Source organism: Talpa europaea (assembly GCF_964194135.1).
Source record: "Talpa europaea genome assembly, chromosome: X".
Lineage (NCBI taxonomy): Eukaryota > Metazoa > Chordata > Mammalia > Eulipotyphla > Talpidae > Talpa > Talpa europaea.
In genome coordinates this window covers 3,560,116-3,585,532 of record NC_140081.1, presented here as the reverse complement: position 1 = coordinate 3,585,532, position 25,417 = coordinate 3,560,116, and the positions used below count along the sequence as shown (strand labels likewise).

The following is a 25,417-nucleotide window of genomic DNA, read 5'->3' as shown; positions in this document are numbered from 1 at the left end:
TGATGTCAGCTCTTTCTTTCCATGATGCACAGAAGATCATTTATTTCATAACTCTGTGGATTCTCTTGGTGTATTTCGAATTTCAGAATCGAATTGGTTTAGATCAGAGCCGGTGGCTTCTTAGTAAGGCTGGTTCTGTGCAGTGGACAAGAATTCAAGAGAGAGAGATGTTTTAAGAAGTGTTCAGAATTACTGTGGTTTCTTGTTTATCCTTTTTTGCCTTAGTTGGACTGTAATGTATGGTCTGTCAACCTGTGAATCTTTAAAGTGTGGTCCAGGAATTGTATTCTTTACTGTGCAATAAAAAAGTTAAAAAAAAAAAGAAGTGCTCGGAATTAGTGCAATAATTCCAAACAAGGAAGATGAAGCTAGACAGTCCCTGATGGCTGAAGAAGCTAATGAGCCTGCCGTTTCACGATGAACGAGCCCTGGAAGGGTTCATCAGCTCGGAAGGGAAACATGGCTTCCCACGGCATGAGAAAGGAAGACTCATTAGAAAAGGTGGCTGAGTTTGTCCTTGGAGACAAGAGTGCACCCTGGAGGCAGTGATTCCGCAGAAGAGCTGCGGGGAAGGCTATAAAAACCCACAGAGACCTGGCAGAAGCCCAAGTTTGTTCTGAGTGCTAGAATGTCCTTCATTTCCTGAGGGTGAGGACGCCTCTCCCAAGTGGCCAGGATCTGAGTTAATGGGAAAGGGCAGAGAGAGGAATCTGGCTTTTTCCCACCCTATGCACGAAGTGCCTCCATTCTGAGGCCGACACGCGGTCGCGAGACTGGCCAGCCCAGGCCTTTGCAGTGGTCGTTTGCTTCTCAGGTGCCGGTCTGGACCTCCTAAAGCCAGGGACAGGCCATGATAACTGCTGTCACGATCACTTGTGCAAAGACCCTGGCAGCAGCTTGTAAGAGGAGCTCCCAAACTTGAGCGCACAGATTTGCAAAGAGATTTGTCAGACATTCAGATTCCTGGGCTGCACTCCTGACGATCAGCTTGAGTGGCACTGGGTTGGGGCCCGGCATCTGCACTTTCTGAGGACTACCTCCAGGTTATTCCAGTAGTTTCCCAACCATATCTTGAAAAGCCACGCGTAGGAAAACATTCAAGATGGTGGAAAGACCATGTGCTCTAGAGCGGGCTCCCAGAATTCAAATCCCCGCTCAACCATGTATTTGCTGTATGGCCTTGGCCTCAGGTGTCACTTTCCTAAGCGTTCATTTTCTTGATGTGGGGTCGGGGGCAGCTAGCTACTTTACAGGATGATTTTGAGAATTAGAAATGACATTTTTGGGCACTTGGGATAGGAATTGACATATACTAGGCACTTAGGAAAAGAGATTGCTGCTATTATTACGTAAAATGGATAAGGTGCCTGCCCTCCCCAAGCCCCTCCGGTGACACCTTTGTGACCACGCTGAGTGACACTGTCACCTGCTCCCGCACACACGTTCTCCTACTTCATCCCCCTGCTCGTCTTGTCTTCTTTCCACAGTGCTTCTCACCTTGCCGCCTGCCATGTAGATTTATTGTGCTTCTTGAAACTTAGCAGGATGCAAACTTTATGAAGACAGGGAATTTTTGTTGGTTTTTTTCACGGACACCCACAGCACCTCTAAAGTACTTGGCAGAAAACGTGAGCTCAGTAAATCGTGGAATGAACACTGCAGCCGTGTGCTGTAGGGCAGTAGCGTTTCTGTTGCGTCTTTGCTCCTGGTTCTCTGCCCACACCCCTTAGAGCCCCTGAAAGCTGGAGGGGGCAAGGCAAGGAAAGGAATAGGACATTGGCTGGGAGCTTAGTGGGGGGTGAGGGAAGCATATGCCCCTACATAGGGGTCCTCCAAGCATTATCTAGCTATGTAAGTGGTTGGCAAAGGAATAAAGCTTGAGAAAAAAGTTTTAAAACATAAAGGGATAGTCTCCAGGAATGCAGGTCATGAAAGAGAAGAACCTTTCCTGTCCACTTGCCGTCACTGGTGTCCTAGTGAGCAGAACCCGTCACGATTCAACCACGAGCACCATGCTCGCTCACCGCCTGGTGGCTTCTGGAACTGAGGCACTGAGGGGGGCGGGGTTCCAGGAGAAACTCTTTGGGGATGAATAAGAGTTCCTAAGCAAAGTGGAGGAAGCTGCCAGCAGGTTCCTGCAGGCAAATATCTGCTGCCGACGAGGGCTTCTCGTTTGGAGAAGGGGACAGCAGAGAAGGCCCCCTGATAGGCTGCCGAGACATCCCGGGCAGAGACGTGGGAACGCGCGCCGGTTCCCACCCGCTGGTTGGTCAGCATGGGCGGGGCCTGCGAAACGCGCGTGGGAAATTTCGAAGGAGAACTGCTGGGAGCAAGGGTCAGAGGCCTTCGTGAGGATTCCAGGCCGGGAGGCCAAGCTTTGCCTTGTGTTCTCTTCATTCCCCACACAAATTGCATTTTCTCCAAGCCGCTCGTGCCTGCCAAATCCAAAGGAGTCAAGCAGTCGCTTAGGCCATCAGACAGCAGCGCAGAGCACCCCTGCCGGCACGCCAGAGATGCAGAGCTGCTCTTGGTTTCCTTTGTGAGAGAGCCGTTCTTTTTGAAGTAACCACTGTCCACATGCCAGGGTCAGGCTGGCCGCTGCCGTTACGGACATCGTCGGCTTATCCACACTCGCCAGCATTTCACCAGGATCAAGCCCGGGCCACGGGCCCAGGCGGGGCAGCCACCCCACATGAACGGTGAGATGCTTTAATGTGACCCCTTGGCGGTGGAGTCCATCGGGGGGAGAAGAAGAAGGATCTTTTAGCCAGTTGGGAAATGGAGAGCATCTCTGGGCTCATCACGACGCTGCCCACGCTTGCTGTTCAGGCCAGCGGGCGGCGGACGCGCCTGTGTGTGTTCCTGGAGCCTGCGCGCTGCTCCCTGGGAGCGGTGGCAGGACCCGGGGACCACTGGCGACACATCCAGGGGACGGGACAGTGTCTATTACATCTAAGCTGTCGCCGCTTCCCTTCACCTATTGCCACAGAACAAAGACTCATCCCTTTTCCTCTTCCTTCCTGACCGGAGCCAGCTCCCAGCTCCGCGCCAGGAGGCCCGGGCTCTTTTGCTGCATTTGCTTACTCACGTGTCCAGTTGCCAGAAGCACTGCAGGGCCTGTATCAGGCCCTTGAGAAAGACTTCTTGAAACGAATGCCTTCTGACCCTCCCAAGGCGCCCAGACCCTCCTGCATAACTTGAAACCCTCCACCACCGCAGAGCCACACAAAAGACTCCAGGCTAGGCCTGCCCATTTTGGAGCTTTTGTTCCCATAAACAGCCAAAGTGATTGCTTTCAGTGTGTTTGTTAATGCACAAAACTGTCATCATGAATCCCAGTGATATTTACTTTTGCTGGGGAATGTTCAATGCCAAAGCATCCTTTTTGGTCCAGAGCGAAGTGGTGGGTGGGTGTGAGCACCAGGGACAAGTACGGGAGGGCTGGGTCCCAGCGATGGCTCCAGATGCCCCGGGCGGTTTGTTATGGTGACTTAGTAAATGGAGAAAACACAAACCACTTTTCCCTCTCCGTGGTTTCTGGAATAAACTACATCATAGCAGTCGTACCCTAGGCAATCATTCAAGGTTTCATTTTTAATCTGATAGGGTAGATTTTAATTATGACAGTTTTATTTCTCATCTGTGCAGTGTTTACATTTTTTTCTCTGAGGCAGGAGAGTCCAAAGTTCTTTTGATTTTCGAAATAGCGTTATGCTTTGAAGGAACACGCGAAAACCGAAGGAGCTGAGTCTCCGGATAAACACGGCCATAAATGGTCCCCTCAGAAAATGTCTAAAGTGACTAAAGAGTTGACTAAAACCCAGTAGAGACTGTGATGTGAAACAATAAACTGTAAGTGAAGAAGGCTTTGGGGATGGCTTTTGTTTCTTCCTTTAAACGTGCAGAATCACTTGCTTATCAAGAGAGTGCGCGCTTTTCACCATCCAACCCCTTCGACTTCACTCCCTTACATATAAAATCCCAGAAGAATGGAGAACACAGATTTGTTGGATGAATATAGAGTATAGAATATAGAATATGGATTTGTTGGATGACTGAGTCATACTTTTCATCTCTGAAGTGTGTCATTGTAGCTGATGGGAACATAGTTCAAGAGCATGTTAGAAAATCTCTGGTGATCCCCAGTTGGGGTAGGAAATGTATTTTCCAACGCGAGAAGTGAATAGCCAGAGCACGACATTGGTACTCCTGAGACGTAGAGAAGAACGTGTAGGCAGAGGCCACGAAAGCATCCCCCGAAGGCTGAGCATCCTGAGTCGTCTTCAGTGACGATTTGTAGTCATTCCACCATCTCTTCAGCATTCGTTGAGTGGAAAACTGCCCCTCACTTGTGTTCTGGAAGAGCACAGAGGTGATGGCGTGGAGCCCCCTAGGTAAATGGGTGAAGGGTTATGGATGTGCAGGTAAGAGTTTCATCCGCATGGAGAAGAAAAACCAACTGCAGGTCGCTGCAAACGTCAGAATTTTTTATCTCATGTGATAAAAAGTCAAGAAGGGCACAGTTCGGGCAGCTCACTGGCGTTGTGGGGCTCTGTTCTGCCATCATCCGTGAGAGACTGCAGTTGTTGCCAGTCTCCCTTGGAGCTGCCATCACATTCCGTGATGAAGAGCAATGTCTCCCCTCAGGTGTTTCTTTTCAGTATGGAGGAGAACACTTTCCAGAAGCTCCTACAAGACGGGCCTCAGGGTACTTTGGCCAGGATCTTGCCGGAGCTTCGGAGCCCACAAAGAACTACAACTGAAGATGCCCGTGCCAGTTCGGGTGGGCCAGGCCAGGAATCTCTGCCTGCCGGTGATGTGGTGACCAGCCCACGGCCCTGAGTCTGGCGGAAGTAAGGAACCAGATGGGAGGAGCTCATAGAGCCTGGCTCAGGACCGTGGCAGCCGAGGGGCTAAAGGTCACAAACTAACTAGAAATCCGGGGCGGGGGGTGGCAGGAGCAGGGACATATGCAGAGGTGAGCCCACAGCTTAGCCACCTGCTGGAAGTGTCAAAGGAAAGGGAGGACGAAGAGTTTCTTCGCGAGTCTACAGGGTAAGAGAGTGAGGTGGGAGCTGCCAGTCAGGGAGAAGATCTCAGAGTGAATATTGTCCATCTCCGTGTTCTTGGCTTTTACTTTTGCTTTTAAGTATTTGATTTATTAATTATTTTGTCTGTTTCTAACAAACAGTCTTGTCTTCTAAACGTCATTGTGGCTGGTAAGGTATTTTCGTCTGTTCACTCTGCGGATCCCTGTGGCACCTTGCTGGAGGCAGAGGGGGCAGGTCGGATGTGCCTGGGTTTTCAGATGCAGGAACAGAATGCTCATGAGAAGGGTTGATGTGTCCAAGTTGACATTAATGCTCAACAGCAAACCCAAACAGGACCTCAGGGGCTAGCAACTCTTAGCGAGACATTGTTTTGACCGCATCCTAAGTCTCGAACAGGAATGTTCATGGGAACGGCCGCCGTGTGCATCCCCTCTTAGGCCGCTGTTGCCTCTCACCTCATTCCCTTGACTTTTGTTTCCCCACCAAGTATCTAAATTAATAGAAAATGAATGTTCATCCAGTTGAACTGAGCCAGCAGTTTGAAATTGTTATTAAATAGTAGGAAATGAAATGTGCAAATATGGACAAAGATTAGAGGACTCACCGGGAGGACAGCGCTGGATGCCTTCGGGTGAATATTCCAAGTCGGTTCCAGGCAGCCTTTCACATTCTCCACCCTCACTTCCCCACTGGTCCCAATTTTCTGAACCATTCCTTCTTTTAAAGAATGTGGTTTTATCACAAGAATTTTTATTTAAGTCATGTTGTAACGAGATAGGCTAGTAAATAAATGAATCAAAAGAATGGATTATGCCCACCGTAGTCCGGCTGACATACGTGATCCTTAGGAAAATATTATCTGTCCTTCCGGCAATACTTGGATCCACTTTTCTCAACTAGGTCCTTTCACTTATTTGTAAATAGCGTCTGCAAGCCAGACTGGTATCGTGGGTCTTTTAAAAGGAAACTATAGATAGATTTATAGCCCTGATACTTTCTATTTGCATTTGTTACCAAGAAAGAGTCACGTATGCGACATAAAATAAACCTCAACCATGATATAAGTGGTGGGGAATCAAGTCTAGTTGAATGAGTGAAAACTCGGAATTGCAAAATAGCTTAACCAAATTTTATGGGAAGTCACTTTTTAAAGAATGATACTTCCTGTTACCTACTCTGATAATGTATGCACGTTAATCATCTGTCATTAGACACACCATCTCCTCTCAGAGAATCGCCCTTGTGATCTTGCACCCTGCAGAGGACACGCGCGCCACTGTTTACTCTCCAGTGGGAATGGATTGGTGCCTGGAGCAAAATTTTTTATTACATGTCTAAGCATAGACATTTTTAAATTAAACTAACTGGATGAAAATACAAATACTTTTCCTAATTTGCTCATGGAAATTTCATTTAAAAAGAGTTCAGGATATAGATTTTTTTTTTTTTTGCTCTTCCGTTCACTTTTTCATGCGTTCTCTTTCTCATACGTACCTTTAGGTAGTACGCTTTGAGAAATTGATCTAATAGTGCACAGCTACTGGGTTATGTTGTTTGCAAAAATGACAGTAGTAATGATCAGTCTTTTTATTTGTTTAATTTCTTCAATAAAGTAAGAGAATAGATGGACTCAGCCTTGACCTGATAGTCTGGCCCCTTCTCTTCGCCTTCCAGTCTCATCCCCAGGCCGTTGCATTTGGCCACAGGGCTTTGCCTGCCATCTCTAGGAAGCTCCCGAATGTCTCTGTGCAACCCAAGCCTCTCCCTGAACCCCAGTTCCTTATTCTCCGTTGCCTGCTATATCACTCCTTCATGTGGGTGTCCCGCAGGCCTCTCCCCCTTATCAGGTCAAAGCCACACTCCTAATTTTGACCCCCAGCCTGTCTCGCCCCTGTTCCCTCTCCAAGCCAGTCAACACCCCCATCCTCCCAGTTGCCTAGGCCCCAAATGCCAAAGCCGTCTTTGCTTCTCATCCCGCCTCAGCCAACCCATTAATGCTCTCATCTTTATCTTCACCGTCTCCAGGATGCCAGAGACCTCGCCAGCTCCCCGTCCTGGCTTCACACTGGCCATCTCTCTTCTGGCTGTGTCTGCAGCCCCTCTCTGCCCTCCCCGCCTCACCCCTCACTTCCCTGCAATCTGCTCTCAACACAGCCGCCAGCGTGAGGCCATTTCATGTTAGTCTTCTGCTCAAACTCGCCAGTGGGAACCCACCCACTCAGACCGAGAGCGGTGGTCCTCGCTGCCACCTGGCCCCTCTGCAACATCAGCCTTGGCCACCTCACCTGCTTGCTTCCTTCAGCTCACCCCCCCTCCTCCCTGGCCTCTTCCCTGGTCCTGACTTGAGATCTTCCTGCCTTTTTCTTCCTTCTAGCTGGAATGATTTTCTCCAGCTCTTTCATGGACTTCGGTTCTCTGCTCACATGCCGGTTTCTCTATCACCTGGCCATCCTGTTTAAAATTGCATCTGCAACCATCCCCCTGCCCAGCCGCCCACATTCTCCATTGCATTTGCTGGCTTCATTCCTCTCCATGGAACCCTTTCGGTGTCTTCTTTGGTTATTGGTTAATGCCAGTCTTTCCATATTCATCGTCAGCCTCACAGGGACGAGCATGCTTGTCTGTTTTGTAGCTGAATCCCAGCATCCACTGTCTGGCATGCAGCGAGCGCTCACTGCTGAGCTGTGTAATGAATGAAAGAACGAAGGGGGAGCAGGCCGGGGTGAGAAGTGCAGCAGTGCAGAAGCGGGCAGTATGTGGGGACAGCTGCTGGGGGAGTGGACTGCAAATGTGGATTGCAGCAAGCGAGCAAGAGCTAAGGGTTGGGGGGCAGTTGGTTCTCCAGAGGGAAGTTGGGGTATAACTGTTAGAGGTAGAGAGACATGGAGGCTGGTAATCACCACCAGATGGCCCGTGCAGAGGGGTAAAGAGAGGGCTCAAGCTTGGCGCTGCTGTCGGAATGGAAGAGAGGAAAGAAATAACAGGCATCAGGAAGATGGCGCCAAGTAGATGTGACTGACCAGGGCGGGGAGAGGACACAGAGACGCCGGAATGCAACCCAGATTGCGAGCTGGTGTGGAGGGCTTGGCAGTGTCATCAATGAAGATTCAGGACGAAGGAGGAGGAACAGATTTATGAGAGAAGGAAAGCATTGTGCTGCTTTCTCAGCCCTGTTTTTATTAATAAAATTGCTTCCAGCTTCTCAGCACTCAAGAAGAATTGAGTTCTGCAAGAGGCAGGAAGAAAATTCTTCCACCAACCACTTACCCTCTGATGTCTTGTCCCCACAGAGTGTAAGAGTCTTGTCTGAGCCCACGTGCAAGAGAATCTGACTGAAAACTAATTTACTCTCCACTGTTGGAGTGGCCTTGGGTTGAGCTCCCAGCTTCTAACCGAGCAGACAACCCCGAGGGCAGAGTTGAGCCTTTGCTTGTAGAACGTTTCCACACGAGTGATGTAGGGTCCCAAGACCATTTTCTAATGCTCTGTGGATGAGGCTAGAAAACACTGGCCAGCTCATCCACCGTTCCTGTGACAGCTGCAGCCAGTCACCTTTACAGTGTTCCTCAACCAGAGGCAGACTTTGGGCAAGAAGGCGACATCCGTAAATGCCAGCATGTCTTCGAGTGCTTAGTATCTGCCTGGTACTTTCTAGGTTCTCAGCATATAATAGGTCATTTAATCACTACAGAAACCCTTTGTGGGCCTCCCTGGTGGCGCAGGGGTTAAGCACTGCACTAGGAAGCCATCTGCCTCTGCAGCACGAGTTCCATCCCCAGCTGGCCAGAGAGAAACCCACAGGGCGCAGCAGACCTCTCCTGTCTCCCCACTGCTCCCCTCAGCAGTGGATTTCAGTCCGTCTGCCTGTTCTGTTCCCTGCTCTGTCTCTCGTGAATCCTCTCACCCCCCGCATCTCTGGCCTGTACCCCAGCTCTTGTATGCATAAATAAATAAATAAATCTTTAAAAAAAAAATACCTTTGTGGTGAGTACTGTCATTACTCCATTTTACAGATGCGGAAACTGATAGAAGGGGTAGGTCTTGGCTAAAGGTCCCAGAGCCAGTAGTGGAGCAAGGACACAAACACCCACAGTCTGACTCAGTGGCATGTCCACATCAACCCACCACATGTGTCAGGATGGCCCCAGGGGGTTGTGAGGGGAGACTGTCGTTTTGGCATGATTATAAATATGAGCTCTAGAACGTGACTCCATTTGGACAATAAATTATGGAGACTATTCCTCTTAACCCTGACATTTTGCTTACTCACAGCCACACAAAAAAAAATCTAGCCTGAGCCACAGAAGCATTCGAGTGACTGGGCTGAATCCTAGGAGGGCGACGCTTGGCTTTGAATTTGGTTCATTTCCTGATTGTCCGGTTTCTCCTAAAAATTCAGCTGGCTGCGCAGTTGGTGTAGATTAGGTGTTAACCGAGCAATCACTGTCCTCCTGGCTTGTGAGGCTCCGTTTTGTGCTGGTGTAAAGTCACCAGTGATCGTAGTTTGCCTCTTTCTGACAGTTTGGCATTTGGCCTTGCAGGTTCCCCCAGATCTCCAGAATGAAGTGCTGATCAGCCTGTTAGAGACGGACCCCGACGTGGTGGACTATTTGCTCCGCAGAAAGGCCTCCCAATCATCGTGAGTACACCAGCTTTTCCATCTTCTAAAATCATGTGGAGGAGCTTCTGTTTCTATGCTAAAGAATCAGAAAGGTTTACAGAGCCCCGTGCAGGGGCACGTGAAGTGGAATTTGGGCAACGTTCTGGCAAATCTGCTTGGTCCACCTAACCAGAAAATTCTTCGGTCTACCAATCCCGTTAGTGCTTTAGAAACTTCCTGATGAGACTTTCCTGAGTCACTTCCGCTTTCTCTAACCCCACAAAGTCCTTTTGACTGTGTATACCAGGGGACACAAGCGCTAAACCACTGGCAAGAAGTTCAAGAGAGTGACTAGGAGCTGCATTAGCAAATCTGCCTCCAGAATCCTGAGTGCTGTCTGTGCTGAGGGGCCCCCGGATGCGTCTTACTTGTGTAGCTTTACCAAACCCTGAGCTGGGCCTCAGAGCCCATGTGCCCTCTTGCCTCGCCTGCTCTTTATAACTCGCATCCTTCTCACATGAATGTGGTCTGGGCTCCATATGCAGCCAGAGCCTCAGTGAGTAAAATCAAGCCATCCTGGAGGCTGTGTGTGACCCGTTGTCACCCCAAAGGAGGAGCACCGTGTTTCCTACGAGTCAGGGGCTTAGTCTCGACCATTGCTGCAGAGGCAGAGTGTATGGGGCTGGGGGGCGGGGTCATTTAAGGGGGTGCTACTGCATCATTAACCAGGGCTGGTGTCACTCACACGACACTAGGCCTTCAGTCTGTGACAGGCAAAGTCGTCGTCAGTCTGTCGTGGAAGTGTTGTGCTGTGTTTGGACCGACTGAATTCCAGCAATTCTAAGACACATCTCCCCCCCCACGCCCCCACCCCCGTTTCATCCCTCGAAGTGGAGATGAATCTCATCCATGGCCCAACCTAATTGAATTCCTGGCGTTCTTTCTTTCTCAGTCCTGTATACAAAATAACGGTCTGTCTCATTCAGTGGTGTCTTAGAAATAATGCATGTCCTTTATAGTGATGTTGAATTTGATGTATTCGTTTTCATTTCAAGCTGTTTCACATTGTTTAAAAATATATTATTTAGAGAAATGTGGTCAAAAGGAATTCCTCAATGCTCGGGCCTTCTTTCCTGGGTCATTATGTGTGTATTGCTGTGAAAGTCAGTGAAACCCGTTTCCTGCAGAGCCGGGAAGAATTTTGAATTGGATCATCCCTTCAAGCCTCTCTTTTTAAAATCCACCTCTGTGCCATTCAGTATCAGGCTGCATCCTGGTTCAAGTGAGACATCCTGCCCGGAAGCCGTCAGAGCCATGACTGAACAAAACTATTCGAGTTGTGTCAGCAGGTGGCATTTTGTATTCTCGCTCCTCCTATCATAGGATTGGGCTTGATTTTCCTCTCCATTTCTGTCATCAAGGTGTAAGTTCTAATTGGAACCAACAGGTGGTGTGTCCCCACAGTATATCATGTCGCAGCAGACTATAAACTCACTCCCCTTCCCTGGGCAAGCGACAGAAGACAGACATGGCCGCGTTCCTAGGGCCAGGCCCCTGTCAGCTGCCTCGACTGGGCGCCCTCCAGAAAGGGTAGAAAACATACTGCAAAACCACCGATCCTGACAGGCCAAATTTCAGCTTTCAGATGGCATTTAAAAATATATAAATTGTATACTTAAAGCATGGTTGATGGAGGTTATTTTTATGTGGTTTTCAGGCATGCTGAGTGCAGATAAATGCCAAGAATCTGGCCTTTCTTTGTCTATTCTTAGGGAAAGGGAGACATGCCCAGACAATGCCCATGCACGCTGTGCAGCAGCCTCGTCTCCAGTCCCCTCGCCCCATAATGATGAGAAGTGTGAGGTCTGGGCGGCTGGCCCCAGTGCGAGATCTTAAGCGGGTGTCCAGGCTGCGCGGACAGGGAGGCAGCTGGCAGGGGCTCCATGGCTGTCGACAGCCAACCGCGTTCCCAGCAAACATTTGGAGAAGACTTTCTTAGGCAGGAGGACTAGCTACAGGTCAAAGAGCAGCCCAGAAGGTGGGTGATGGTGCCATCCAGTAAAAATGCATACACACATTTGTTAAATGTCTATTTGTTTATAATTTAGGCAATATTTATTTATTTATATGGCCTTTTGAGGATTGACAATCATCACCCTCAAGCTATAGCCACTTTGGGCCTTTGAACACATGCTTCTCAAACTTTACATGCATACAGAACCCCAGGAGACCTTCTCAAAATACTCTTTCTGAAGCAGGTCTGGGTTCAAACTTGTGAGAAGCTGAATTTCTAACATGCCCCTGGGTGCTGCTGCTGCTGCTGCCGGTCTGTGGCCCGCACTTTGAGTAGCAGAAGGTGAAACAACAAGGCCTGATCATGCCCTTTCAAGCTGGCAGGCTCGCTGCCGGAGGGCCCACAGAGTGCCGAGAACAGGAGGCCCGTTGAAAGTGCCTCGCAGGCAGACACCAGCCCTGCGGGAGCTGGGCCACTTGTCACCCCTCCCAATGACCTGGGGGGCTTGGAAGCACACCGGGCTGGGTGCCATCCCTGGAGGCGCTGAGTTCTGGAGTGCAGTCTGGAGATGGGGACTTTGTAAAGAACTGAATGCGTCTAGGCCTGCGTGAATTCTCAACGACCCACAGTGGAGACTTGTAATGTGCTATGTGATGTCCCTTCAATACAGAAATCAATTAATTGAAAGAAGCATTACTCAAAAAGCAGGTTTATAAAAAGATGCCAGAATGAAAAACAAAAAGCTGCCCGTTTGATGCTAACGAACAGAGCGCGGAGAGGCACTGAGGTGGAACAAGCTGGGGGCCTTTGGGGGGTTAGGGGCGATGGCGGGTCGTGGGGTGTGAGGTTGGAGACCGGCACAGGCCGGGCCCCGGACAAAAGTTCTTGTTCGGATGCCTTTATTTAGTGGACACTCCACAAAAGGCTGCTGACCAGCCTGGGGAGGGGGAGAATGGCCAGGATTTGCGGGAAGATGACAGCCGCGGCGGCGTACGTGACCTTCACAGCCCGAAGCCCATCATTCTCCTCCAGCCTTTGTAGCTTCTGTTCTTTACACAAATTTCTGCACCCAAATAGAAAGCTTTCAGCTCCCCTTCCCGGAATGACTGCTGCACGAGATTTTATTCGAAGGTGAAAAGAACTTTCAAAAGAGTGTGTGCCCAAGATCGAGAGCGCGTTTATTACACTCTCTGTTCTGAAAGATCGAGCATTTAGTGATATTTGGTGTCATTTTGATTTGAGATTTTTCCCTCGTTGTGCAAAAACAGAACTGGGGAATGAAAGGAGGAGTCATTATTTTCTCTTGTGCTTGTCGACTTGCATTTTTGGCCCCAACCAAAAGGGAATGCCAAAAGGAGATTAGGAGAGATTTATATTATTAACAATGCAAGATTTCCAGTTTCTTAACTGCTTGTCTGGTATATTTATTCGAATTCTGTGTTCTTTTCTGCAAAGATATTTAAAACAGATCTCCCTCTTTTGATTTAAGGATGCACGGAAAGAGGGGGTGAGGACAGAAGGTAAATCAAAGAGGACAGAGCATGCTGCCCACAGGCCTCTGCACTAGAACAAGGAAGCAGAAGAGGGCAGGGACTGGGGGAGTGGGGAGGGGCATGCGCTCGTGCAGAATGTTCTGGTGTCCCCAAAATGCCATCAAGTGACCAATAGTGTCATATTTCTGAGGTTCGGAGTTGACACCAAGCATCTACGATGCACAAAATATCAAAAATTTGGAGAAAGACAGTGCCTTTCGGGGCCCACAGCAGGGGGGCAGCATGCACCCCTGCGTGACTCAGAAGCAGCTTGTCAACAGAGACCAGAACACGTGCTTCTTGCCTCATTTTCACCCAAAGGAATTACTCTGTTGGACAATTTCTCTGAGCCAAGTGACAAGTAAATTTTCATGCAGTTTAAACTGAAGTGAAATAATAAATTAATTTTTGACATAAAGTATTGAAGCTTAATATAAGTTCTAAGGTCTAAGGTACCCACTTTTCAGTGTTGTCATATTTTTGTAGCTGTTTTAATATCCTGGGGAGGGGGATAACCATAAAAAGAACACACAAAACCTCTCTCTAGAGGATATACTTTCTGTGTGAGGTGCCTCAGCTCCCTGGGGTGCCGCATCAGGGCTGTCTGGCAGAACTGAGCATGATTAATTAAGACTCCCCATCAATCCAGACTCCAGCGGAGCTCAGCAGAGTTCAGGTCACCTGCCACATAACAATCATTCTGACAACCGTTCTCGACCTTTTAAAATACAGATTTGAAGAAAATGTATAGGGAGGCTTACTCTTGTTCTGTCATGTTCCAGAGGCTCCTCGGGAAGACAGTGTTAATCAAACAAGGCCAGATAAAGCACCTTTCCTACTATATTCCCTAACCAAGATCCAAATGAAACAAATTGAACTGCTTTTGGGAGAAGGTTGAAAGGGATGAGCCAAGCCCATAGGTGTATATTTTTAAATGTTACTGTATTTCATTCTGTTTACCATTCTGTTTACCTTCACAAAGTTTTCCTGAAACTGCCTCCTCCCCAAATATTAAAACTGGTGACCAGCCGATTTGGACTGTAGCTGAAAGCCCATAGTTGTCTGAGGATACAATTTCAGAAGGGGAAAGTAATTGTTTTCAAGAGCGCAATGGGCCTCATCTTGAGTGCCGAGTTACCTTCTTCCTCAGGGAAGGCACTAGATCAATAATTTCAGTCTTTCAAAGATTGTCATTAAAAATGCCCTCTTCCACAAAATCATGGAATGTTGCAAGATGGACAAGAATTAGTTCACCTTTTACTAGGATTTGTAAAATCAGAAAAATATCCAGCACATTTTGAGAGATGAGAAGTCACTCTTTGCCAGGATAATGTAACAGCAGTGAAGCCTGCTGCTGGGTTGTGGCTCATGCCCCCAACTATCATTCTGTTCCAGTTCCCTGGAAATTATGAAGCCTTAAACACTCACTCCATTTAAGAAGGTCTTTCATCCAGACAAGTTTAGGTAGTATGTACGTGGCCTAGAGAATTCTGTAATGAGAAAGTCCCCAGAGGGTGAATGTGCCTCTGCCTCGGATGCAAAGGCAATTCAAGATGGCGGGAGAATTAATCGCATCATGCTTTCCCCCAACACCTTTATTGTGACTTACAATTTCCTTGTAAACATCCAGATATTCATCTGGTGATGTTTTATCAGACCTACCGTAAGTAAAATAGATCAAGTCAATATGATTTTATCTTCACCTGTCACAAAGGCCTCCCGCCCCAGGACTATTGGGAAGGAATTAATAACGGCTGAAAATGAGGGGAGAAGTTTCACCAAAGCCCTGGGCAAGTTCCAAGGTCCAGAGTGCTTGGCTTCATCTCCTGGTGGGGAATTTGAGTGCACGTCAGTCTCTCTCGGGATGGGGTGTCCTTGTCCCTAGGATTTTGCATAAGCGATGCTTTGCAGAACTGAGTGTGATGAACGTGAAAACTGCCGTGAGGGCAGAGCTTGCTGTGGCGGGCCACTCCTTCCTCAGTTTGATGAAGGGCGTCCGAGATGGTCATTTGCTTCGAGTTCCCATAGAGCAAGGTGTCTCGGTTGAACGATTGCGCCCAGGATGATGCCAACACTCTTTGGAAATCTCCAAGCACGTTTCTCAAGGCAGAGCTTGGTGAGGGGCGGGGCCAGCCACTTCGGGGGGTTGAACCAGGGTTTTCCATTTATCCACAGAACAAGTTCTGTGCTCCCGGCTGCAGTGCGGGCCTGCCCACAGTGCCCTGCCGGCGTGCTCACACCCTGACCTGGAGGGACCAGCCAAGGGTGAGAAAGTGATTTGGTCTCCATGTCCATCTCATGCTTACTTGGCCAGCTGAGACTGGCCCTGCGTGCTCTTGGTGGGCCTAGAGTTTTCAGGTTTCCTGGGAAAACCCATCATCCATGGAGGCCCACCCATGTCAACAGCACCTGGCCACCCAGCATTCCCAGTATCAATCCAGCAGTCTCCCACATAGAAAGAGAGGCCACTACGTTTTCAGATCACTAGTTAGAATTTTTTTTTTTTGTGGGACCCTCACTGGTGGCCGGGGATCAAACTGGCATTGCAGAGGCTGCAAGCAGCCTCGCAACCCAGCACTCAACCGCTGCGCCACCAGGGGAGGCCCTAGAATAAATATTTTATATAAATAAATGCATAAGTATTTTGTTGCCTTGGCGTGCTAAATGTCACATTGGCTCCATACAGTTGAATCACCTTAGAGGCAGATCCTAGAGGAGACACAGGTGGCCGCTCATCTCATTTTTCAGAATGACCCAGAGGGGTCCTGGATGCACTTGCAATTGATTTAATCATGACGCGATGGAAAGACCCTAGTCTCCTAGTTCTGAACTGCCTGTGTTGTCATGAGAAGCTCAAGGAGGGAATAAAATAAGCTTGCTTTGTTTTTTAATTGGCAGGCTCTCAAGTGACGAGACAAATCTTAGACGTGGGTTCTTAGGCAGATTTGGCCACTGCCTTACTGACCTCTGCTGAGAAAAAAATGATAGAAACATCCCTTTAAACACTTAAAAGGGCCATCAGCTCTAACTCTGTAGCGCTGTGCTACTGATGCTTAACCATATTGAATACTCTTTATCAAATAACTTTTAGAAGGTCTCAAGCCCTGCTCCCTCAGGGCAGAGTCCACCCACAGGACAGCGGACAGGCACAGGGCCTTCTCTCTCACCTCCATTTTGATCCGAGCCAGTCAGAGCCATGAAAATGGAAGGGAAGTCGTGTGGCAGCTTCCGTTCTTTTGGTTCTTCGTTTTGTTTTGACCAAAGTTAAGTGTTCTCAGGAAGCACTCTGTCCTTTCAGCACCCCCAACAGTGAATGTGGTCGTGAGCTCCCTGTCTGTACGTCAGTCCAAAAACAGGGTGTTGAAGCAGTTCGCAAAAAGATGCAAAGTGGAGCAAGATCCTAAGTGGCTTGAGAGACGAGAGAAAGAAAAACAGTGGAAAGCGTGATAGAGAAGATGTAGCCGGGCATGGAACCCGGAAAAGGCACACCAGTGGCTCCAAATACCGCCTTGAGGGAACCCCCTGTTCCTTGGAGCCTTTTAGCAGTCTTTATTCCACCGCACGTGCTCCAGAGGGTAGACATATATAACTGAGTTGCTTGGTAGAAACATAAATGTTCCTTGTGCTGAGACTTACGAGAAACGTCTTCCACAGCTTATTTTCCCTCATGCCTTTAACTCTTGGCTGAATCTGCTACTCCTAACATTTTGTTGAATGCATTCTCTTCTGGGTTTGTAAGCCAGAGGAGCAAGACATGGGACAGAACTACTGAAGTCCCCTGAGTTAATATAGGACCTTTCCAAAACTCTTCCCATTGTAAGAGGGCAAAAAAAAAAAAAAATCATAGTTCTGATAATTATTTGGTTTTGGCTAATGAACTCACTTGACTCTCTTGAAAACATTCCATCAGATAAGGCAGTGGGCACCCACTATTGCTGACAGAACAGCATGACTTCTTGCTGGGGAGACAATGAGACAATCCATTGATGACTGGGAAGATGTCAGCTTAGCAGAGAAAACAACTGAAATTAGCCCAGAGATCTGATTTCTAGCCCTACTCAGCCCAGTGAGCCCCGGCTCTGAACTGAGCTCGGTTGCTCCCACTCACCAAGTTCGATTTTTCTCTATTTTCATAGTACAGTGTTCTCAGCCAGAGTCAAGCCCCTCAAGGACAGACAAAAATGCGTTTGTTTTGTTTTGTGTTCCCTCTGCTAGAACCAGGAAGAATGTTTCCTCTAATCAGATTTAGAGGGTGAATCGTTTTGCCTCACTTTCCAGCACAAGTAGTCAGTTCCTTTTATTTTTCCTTCCTTCCTCGGAGACTGAAAGTTCCGGAAGAGTCATCCTCGCGGTGGGCCTCTGGCCCCTCCCCACAGGTGATCTGTCACTGCTGTAAAGCAGCAGAGAACGGCTTTATTTATTCCATATGAGGAGGTAATTCCTGCGGCAAAAAAGCGCTGGAGGCCCTGGTTGCCTGAGGGAACCGTGAGGCGGCCGCAGACGCTGACAGGCTCTTCTCCTGGACGCTAGGTGGGCGACCCGCGTGCAAGCTAGAGCGCCTGCGCACACATCCTCCATTCTGCATGCACACCACTGCGGGGTAGGCAAGGTGACTCGGGAGCGTGGCTAACGTCTTGAGCATCACCAAGGACTTCTTTTGAGAACTTAAACCAAAAGAAAAAGAAGTGGCGTGGCCGAGGGGGGTGGGGAGAGCGCAGAGGCGGGTTCTGGGCATGAGTAATCCAGCTGTGATCATTTCCCTTTAAGATGTCAGGGCCACTGTTTTGAGGAGGGTAGAAAATTCAGAGGTTCCCAGGTAAGACTTGTCCTTCTCGTGTTTCTGCCGTCCAAGTGTCCATGTTCCGCTCACGTTCTCACTGTGACTTCTGTGGCTGTGACTATTCGTGCACCCATCAAATGCAATGGATATGCTAATTAGTATTTGTATGTCCATTTGTGAAAGCACAATGGATTCCAGCGACGTAGCTCTCTTCCCGGCCACCGTTTTGTACCGGAAACACTTTTCCCCAGCAGTAGCATCATCGCCCTGGTCATCGTCATCACCGTCATCATCGCGGGAAGCATGGATTCCCTTATGCTAAGTACTCGGGTGGAGAGGAAGGTATAACGCCGTAAGGAACTTCAAGTGAAGTTTCAATTCATCTGAATTATTTTTCATTCAGGCTGCTGAGCAAGGTGAAAGAGCCTTTGCCACTTCTTCTCACTTCCTAGGGACGGAGCATCAAACGTTAATTTCGAAATGCAAGCAGGGATGAAACCAACAGGCGCCTCCGCCAGGCACCTAGGACAGTTAGGGGCCGCAGCTCCCTCTCCTCCCCACCCTGGGCCTTGCCATGCCTGTGACATCTGTGGAGTTTCGCTGTCCTCTGCTGGCCATTCTGTGGAAACGCTTTCACCTCATCCATGCAGAGGCCGCGGAACATCTTTCACAAGTTCTGTGGTTCAACCCCCATGAGCCTGCGTTCTCCTCCCATCCTTTGTGTAACGGTCCTTTTGTTTGAACCTGGTCACTGCTTGTTCCCATGTTCACGCATCTTTAATTGTCTCCTTGTGCCAGAAGCCCTGACATGTTGCCGTCGGAAGTTTCCTTTTCCGTGGGAGGAAGGCACTCATCCACAGACTCCAACAAGGCCTCCAGCGGAGACCTCTCCCCTTACGACAACAACTCCCCAGTGCTGTCTGAGCGCTCCCTGCTGGCTATGCAAGAGGACACGGCCCCAGGGGGCTCGGAGAAGCTTTACAAAGGGCCGGAGCAGTACTTGCTGGTGGGTCACTTGCCACTTTCGAAGTCAAGGGAGAGTTCTCCTGGACCGAGGCTTGGAAAAGGTAACTGGGCCCGGCTGGCCGGCCACATCGGTGGCTGGCATGGCCCGTGGCCTGGCCTGGGGCTTGGGACTTTCTCTCCCTCTCTCCCTCCCTCCCTCTCTGCCTCTGTGGTTCTGTAAGTGCTTACTGAGTACCTGCTGGAGCCCGCCTCCTCTGGGCAGAGGAGGGGAGGGGGTGACGCCCGGCTGGCGGAGGGCCCCTGCAGCCCCAGCTATCTGGGAAGTGGTCCTGTACTCAGGGCTCCGCTGACTCTCGGTTTCCAGCAGCAGCAAGAAGCCCCCATCAGCTTGGCGCGTGCAGGCCAGCGGGTTTGCTTGCACGTTTGCAGTCTCAGGTGTCATCCAGTTAGGGCCACACTTTCAGAAAGAGTACAAGCTGACCCTGCTACGGAATGAGACAGCCTGTTCCAAAGAGTCTCCGTGGGGGATTAAGATTCGAGTCAAAATAAGGGTTCCGTGGTCAAAAGCCATTTGGGAAATGCTGGGTTCACAAAGCGATGGGTTTTCCGGACAGTTTCTCAAGCTCTTGGCAGTGCTAAGGGACACCACTTGCACAGGGGAGGGAGGCTGCGGCTTGCAGCTATTCCCAGATGTATTTGACCACCGAATGTTCGGTTCTGTTCGTTCCCTCTAGAGTCATTCTTCAAGGTCAGGACTCAACAGAGTACTCTCTCAGTAGTACTTGTACAAATTCTTGTTATTTTATCTTAAATTTGTAATTTACTCCATTCTGAAGAGGACTCTTGGGGGAGGGTGTTTTTTAATCACAGCATCTTTATTTTTATTTCACAAATATTTGTATCAAAACATAATTTTTAAATTGATACTAAGCACAGTAACCCATGCTCCCATCAGGGGTAAACATCACTTTTCTAAATTTCAGACTTAGTTTTCCCCATCCTTCTAGTGCATTCCGTAGCTGTGCACACCTATCTGTCTATAGTAGTCGTAGCATAGTTGCCTTTGAACTAAGCTCATGTTACTGAAAATCATGCCATGAGCATTTTTCATTTTGCTAACAGCTTTCATGGCCATAATATATTCCCACCAAATTGAGATGTCACAGCTCCTGAATGCTTCCCTTTGTGATGGATGTAAGTGATCTTTCATTTTTGCTTTTAAGTTAATAACAAGTTTTCCATATGCAACCTTCTCTGTGACAAGAACAAAAAGGCAATCCGAGCAGAAGCTTGCTGTCATCAAGGCACAACGCACTTGAGTGTCTAGAGATTCAAAGGGATGTTTTCCGACAAATTCACCCCGTGAAGCCTGACTCTTTCTTCCCGGGGTCAAGGCCCCTGCCTTGCAGTTCTGCAGCTGGTGGGCTAAGTACACATGCCTCTAACTTATTAGCACATGGGCCAAGTTCCATATGAGCTCTTTCCATCCATTCAATATCTGTGGCAGAACCGGAATGTCGTGGCTCTCAGCTTCGTCCCCCACAGACGGGTGACAATATCTGGAGGCATTTCTGGTTGTCCCTACGAGAGGGGAGCTACTGGCGTCCAGGCACTAGAGGTCAGGGATGCTGCTCAGCAGTGCACAGGATGCTCCCTGCACCCCGACAAAGAATGCACTCACCCCAAATATCGGGAGTGCTGGTTGAGCAGCCCGGTCAAACTGGAAATGTTCTCCTGGAAATAACCTGACCCCGGGAAGCAGCGACCAGAGCGCCGATAACCTGCGGTTCCGCCTCCTCCTGTAGCGCCATTCATGTGGGGTTGAGCCTCTTGGAGATCCTTGTCCCCCTCCCGTGACAACTGGGGGTGAGAACAGAATCATCCCTAGGTTTTAATGATCTAATCCTTGGCAAGTCCTTAACACAGAACTTGGCATGTGGCGAGCCCTTGATCATACCTGCTGGGTGAGCCCATGTAGCCTGTGCCAGCCCTTCTCCCTGGTCAAGAAAAGGGACTGGGGGCATCTGCTCTGGATGAAGTGAGAGAATGGGTATAGTCTGCTCAACAGAGGGAAGTACCGGGGAGACATTTGCTTCTAGAGGTAGTCGTTGTGATCACATGACAGAATTGTGGTGAGGATTAAATGAGATGGTGCCTTACCCTGTGGACGTGTATGGATAGAGCAAGGGCACATCTGGATGAACCTGTTCGTTCCCGAGGGTAGGACGAGAGAGACGATGGGCTGCTGCTGGCCTACCTGTCATCACTGGAGTCACTTCCTGTCACTGCTGTAACACGTGACCGCAGACTGGATGGTTTACAACAACACACATTTATTCTCTGATCCCTCCATACGGCAGAAGTCTAAAACAAGTTCACAGGACTGTGTTCCCTCTGGAAACTCTAGGGTGTCTGTTTCCTTGCCTTTCTCTGCTTCTAGAGGCCACTGCCATTCCTTGGCGCATGGCTCCTTCCTCCATCTTTAAAGTCAGTGAAGTTACATCTTCTCTGCTGCTTCTAAGGCCCCTTGTGACGACATCAGGCCTACCCAGATGGTCTGGGACCATCTCATCTCACGGCCCTTCAGCTCATCACACCTGCAGGGTCCCTTTTGAATATAACATCTTTGCAGGTTCTGGGGACACCTACACAGGCATCTTTGGGGCCCCTTATTCCGTCTGCAGCCACTCTGGTGTAGAAAGGGCCCTTTCATAAATCCCAGATGGAATAAGCCTCCTGAAAGGAGGTCTGGCGCCTTCTTGGGTTCCTCACGGGTTGAATATAGAGCGTCTCACAGAACAGATGTTACAGAAAAGCTTATTGATTTTGCCTTTCAACTTTCCTTGAGTTACATCCCTTTTTTAATACACTTTTTCCTAGATATGTCAGAGGAGCCTTTCAATATCTGGGGAACTTGGCATTCAACATTAAAAAGCGGATCCAAAGACCCTGGAATGACAGGTAAAGTATTATTTTGAAAAGACTTTATTGCATTTACTTTTAAAATTAATTTAAATGTTTGTCTTAGCATGCTAGCGCATGCTTGTCACATACTGTTGCTGAAGGGGGGAGGAGACTGTGCTGAGCCTTTCCACAGAACACATCATTCTCTGACTACATTGCATTTCCGTTCCTTTGCCAGAAATTTTAGCCATACTTATATCCTTTCTGTGTGCAGCTTCGTGCTCTGCTTAATTTTGACTTTCCATGACCACTTTTAAGGGTCCCTTAGCGTTCCACTGTGCACATTCCTAGGTTCAAACCCACTGCTTGGGCAACTGTGTCCATTTTTTGGTTGTTTTTGTAATAAGTTCTGCTAGCAGGAACCGCTTTTAGGTACGTCTTTTGTCTTTTAAATTATTAATAGGGTCACATATTTTGGACTGCAAGTGGCCTAGGGAAGTAGGCCACTGTGAGCCTTTCCAAGAATTCCGAGGGACAGCAGTTGCCTGTTCCACACAGACACCCTGCTGGGCCTCGGGCAGGTCGCTGCCCCCCCCACCCCCCGCCTCTTCCCCCAGTCACGTCCCATCATGGGAATTGCACACCATTGGCTTTGCATTTCTGCTCATTTCTGAAGCAAAATTGTAGTTTTTTATTTTAATTGCCTTTCTTTCTTACCAGCCCTTTATAATTTTTCTATGAATTAGCTGGTTCCCTGCCTCTAATCAGCATGCTTGCCAGTGGATACTTCTGGAAGCGGGTCAGTTGTTTCTTAGGGACGCTTCCTCCAATGAAGACATTGACCCTTTGTCCCCTGACATGACCCCTTTTGTTGTTCCCCCCGCCCCTGCTATGTGAAAAATTTTCACATATCTATGTTTGTGGATTTGCTCACAAAATTAATCTTTACTTAGCCATCGGCTTGTCAGTCACTTGGACGCTTTTCTCCTTCCCAGTATCGCATTGATTAGGCCCTTAACGCTTGAGTCCCTCTGGAGTATATGTTGATGTAGAACAGAAAGTGTGTAAATTGTTTTTATTGTTCCAAACATATAGATGGGGGCAGAAAGAGAGCGTGAGAGAGAGAGAGAGAGAGAGGGAGATAGAGAGAGAGCGTGAGAGCGCGCCCCCTTCTCATGTTTGGTAATCCCTCACATAGGACAATTGGAAAGGACAGTGCATTTTTAATTAATGCCCCTAATCCAACTGACTTTAGTGGGAGCCATGATCTAATCAGACCTCGTCATGGGCCTCCCTGGTGGTGCAAGGGGTTAGGACACAACCTATGAGGCTATCAGCAGCCTCTGCAGCGCAAGTTCGATCCCCAGCCAGGGAGCAACCCACAAGGCGCAGCAGACCTCTCCTGACTCCCCGCTGCTCCCCTCAGCAGTGGATTTCAATCAATCTGCCTGTTCTGTTCCCCACTCTGTCTCTGGTGAATCCTCTCACCCCCCACACCTCTGGCCTGTACCCCAGTTCTTGTATGCATAAATAAATAAATCTTTTAAAAAAAATCAGACCTCATCATGTCCTGTGAGATGCACGAGCCCCTCTCCCCCAGGACAGGCTGTCCCGCCATTTCTGCTCCATTTCCTTCTTCTCAATGCTGCTCTGTCTCTGGGCAAAGGCTCGTATGCCTCTGCCCCCCGCCCCAACACCATCTTGTCTCCCCTGACTACATTTTCAGCAGTGAGAGGACAGGGCAGACCCATGGAGAGCAGCCGCCTGCAGCCAGGAAGTCCAGTGCTTTTCAGTGGCGGAAGTCAGCCGTGGGCGGGGTTGCCCGCCCGGCCTTCTGCAAACGAGCTCCATTTCTTGCCCTTCCAGGTTCCTATGGAGACATCTTTGAAAGCAGCTCCCTCCGACCGGGGCCGTGCTCCCTTTCTCAAGGGAACCTGTCCCCAAACTGGCCTCGGTGGCAGGCGAGCCCCACAGAACTGGACAGTGGGAGGCAGAGCGTTGGCAGGACTCAGACCACGGCCACCAGGGCCCCGTGCCCTGCCCACCCGGCCGTGTCTCGCGTCTGCAGCACGCCTCCCCTCCAGGGCGGCCGCCGGAGAACAGAGCGGGGCCAGCTCAGGGCCGAGCAGTACTGGACTCTGAGTAGTGCTGAGGACCTCACCGAGGAGGGTGAGCTGGCTGGGGCCTGGCTGCCCGGCCCCACTCGGCCTGGGCCCCAGGGACCTCGGGAGAGGGCCAGGCCTGACAAGAGGCCTCCTCCGCCTTACCCTGGGCCGGGGAAGCCAGCTTCAGCCTCATCCCACCAGCCCACAGAGCCCCCCTGGTGGAGGCCTCAGGGGCCAGAAGAAGGCTCTGGAACAGCTTTGCAGGAGGGAAGCCAGGCGGCCCAGCCAGAGCAGCCAGCGGGCCCACACAAAGGGAGCAGTGCCTACTCCGGTCCCACCAGTGAGGCCAACAGTAAGACCTTGGGAGACCCCAACTGGCTCGACTGGCAGAGAGAGCGGTGGCAGATCTGGGAGCTGTTATCCGCCGACAACCCCGATGCCCTCCCAGAAACGCTGGTATGAGCTCCCCACTCCGGCCCTCACCTCCCAAGCAGCCTTCTTCCACTCGGTAGGGAAAAAGTTGGGGTTGGACCATTGGACACTTCTTTTTTTTTTTTTCCTTTTACACTTTGAAAAACAACTCGAGAGGAATTCAGTTCACTTAAAACATATAGAGCACCCGTCCCCTCGCCGTATACATTAAGGTTCTGTTGCATAGCCAGCCTTAGGGATCAAAGAAGCAGCCCGACGGCAGTGTCCAGTGTAAAGCCTCCTCACATTGACTCTGTATAAGATAAAACTCTTGCTTTGGTATCGCTTCACTGTATTTATGTGTCTCCAGTTTTGACTCTTGTATATTCTGTAACAGAGTATGTATGATAATCGTATATGATATATTCACCGAAAACAGAAGGAACAATTTAAAAAAAATCACTTATACTAAGCAACGAGATTCTATAGAAAGTCCTAGAATATGCACAAGCGGGTTTCTGTGCTTTTGCCGTAGCTTTGTCACGGGGGACAGCCCTTCCTTCAATGCTTAAGAAAAACACTAACAAAACAAAATAAAACAGAATCTGTGAAGCCATATTTTTATATAGTAGTGAGATACAGAAAAAAAATAGTCACGGAATGCTTTTTCATATTGAATATGTTTTGTTGTAAGAGGAATATTACATTTGATACATTATGGAATATATTTTTAGAATCTGCTTAGAAAGGATTCAGTTCATTCAACGAGAGAAAGGCCATGCCTGACAAAGAAAGAATAATTAAGAAGTTGTCTTTCCCATTTAGGCCCAACTCAATTTTATATAGACCATATATAATATATATTTATAACATATAATTTTATGTATTTTTCAAAACTACAAACTGGAACCCAGCTAGAACGTGTTAAAGAATCTAAATAGAGTATTTAAATTACAGAACATGATTTTTCCCTCTTGCCCCATAATCAGTATTAACCAAATTATTTGCCATGATTTGTTAAGTAGATCGCATTTGGGAAAAAGCTACAGCTTTG

The 25,417-nt window shown here is 48.9% G+C and overlaps 1 protein-coding gene across 2 annotated transcripts in view; it reads left to right on the top strand.

The window, feature by feature from the left end:
* Positions 1 to 24,547, top strand: part of ARHGAP6 (Rho GTPase activating protein 6) — a gene marked incomplete at its 5' end in the record, with an annotated part of 377,711 nt that extends 353,164 nt beyond the window's left edge. For both annotated transcript variants that reach the window (XM_084258737.1, XM_084258738.1), the window contains 4 exons: positions 9,593 to 9,690; positions 18,776 to 19,044; positions 21,824 to 21,904; positions 23,714 to 24,547. In XM_084258737.1, coding sequence (XP_084114863.1) covers positions 9,593 to 9,690; positions 18,776 to 19,044; positions 21,824 to 21,904; positions 23,714 to 24,414 — 1,149 coding nt within the window. In that variant the 3' untranslated portion in view covers positions 24,415 to 24,547. The remainder of the gene's footprint in view (positions 1 to 9,592; positions 9,691 to 18,775; positions 19,045 to 21,823; positions 21,905 to 23,713) is intronic.
* Between the last annotated feature and the right edge of the window lie 870 nt (positions 24,548 to 25,417).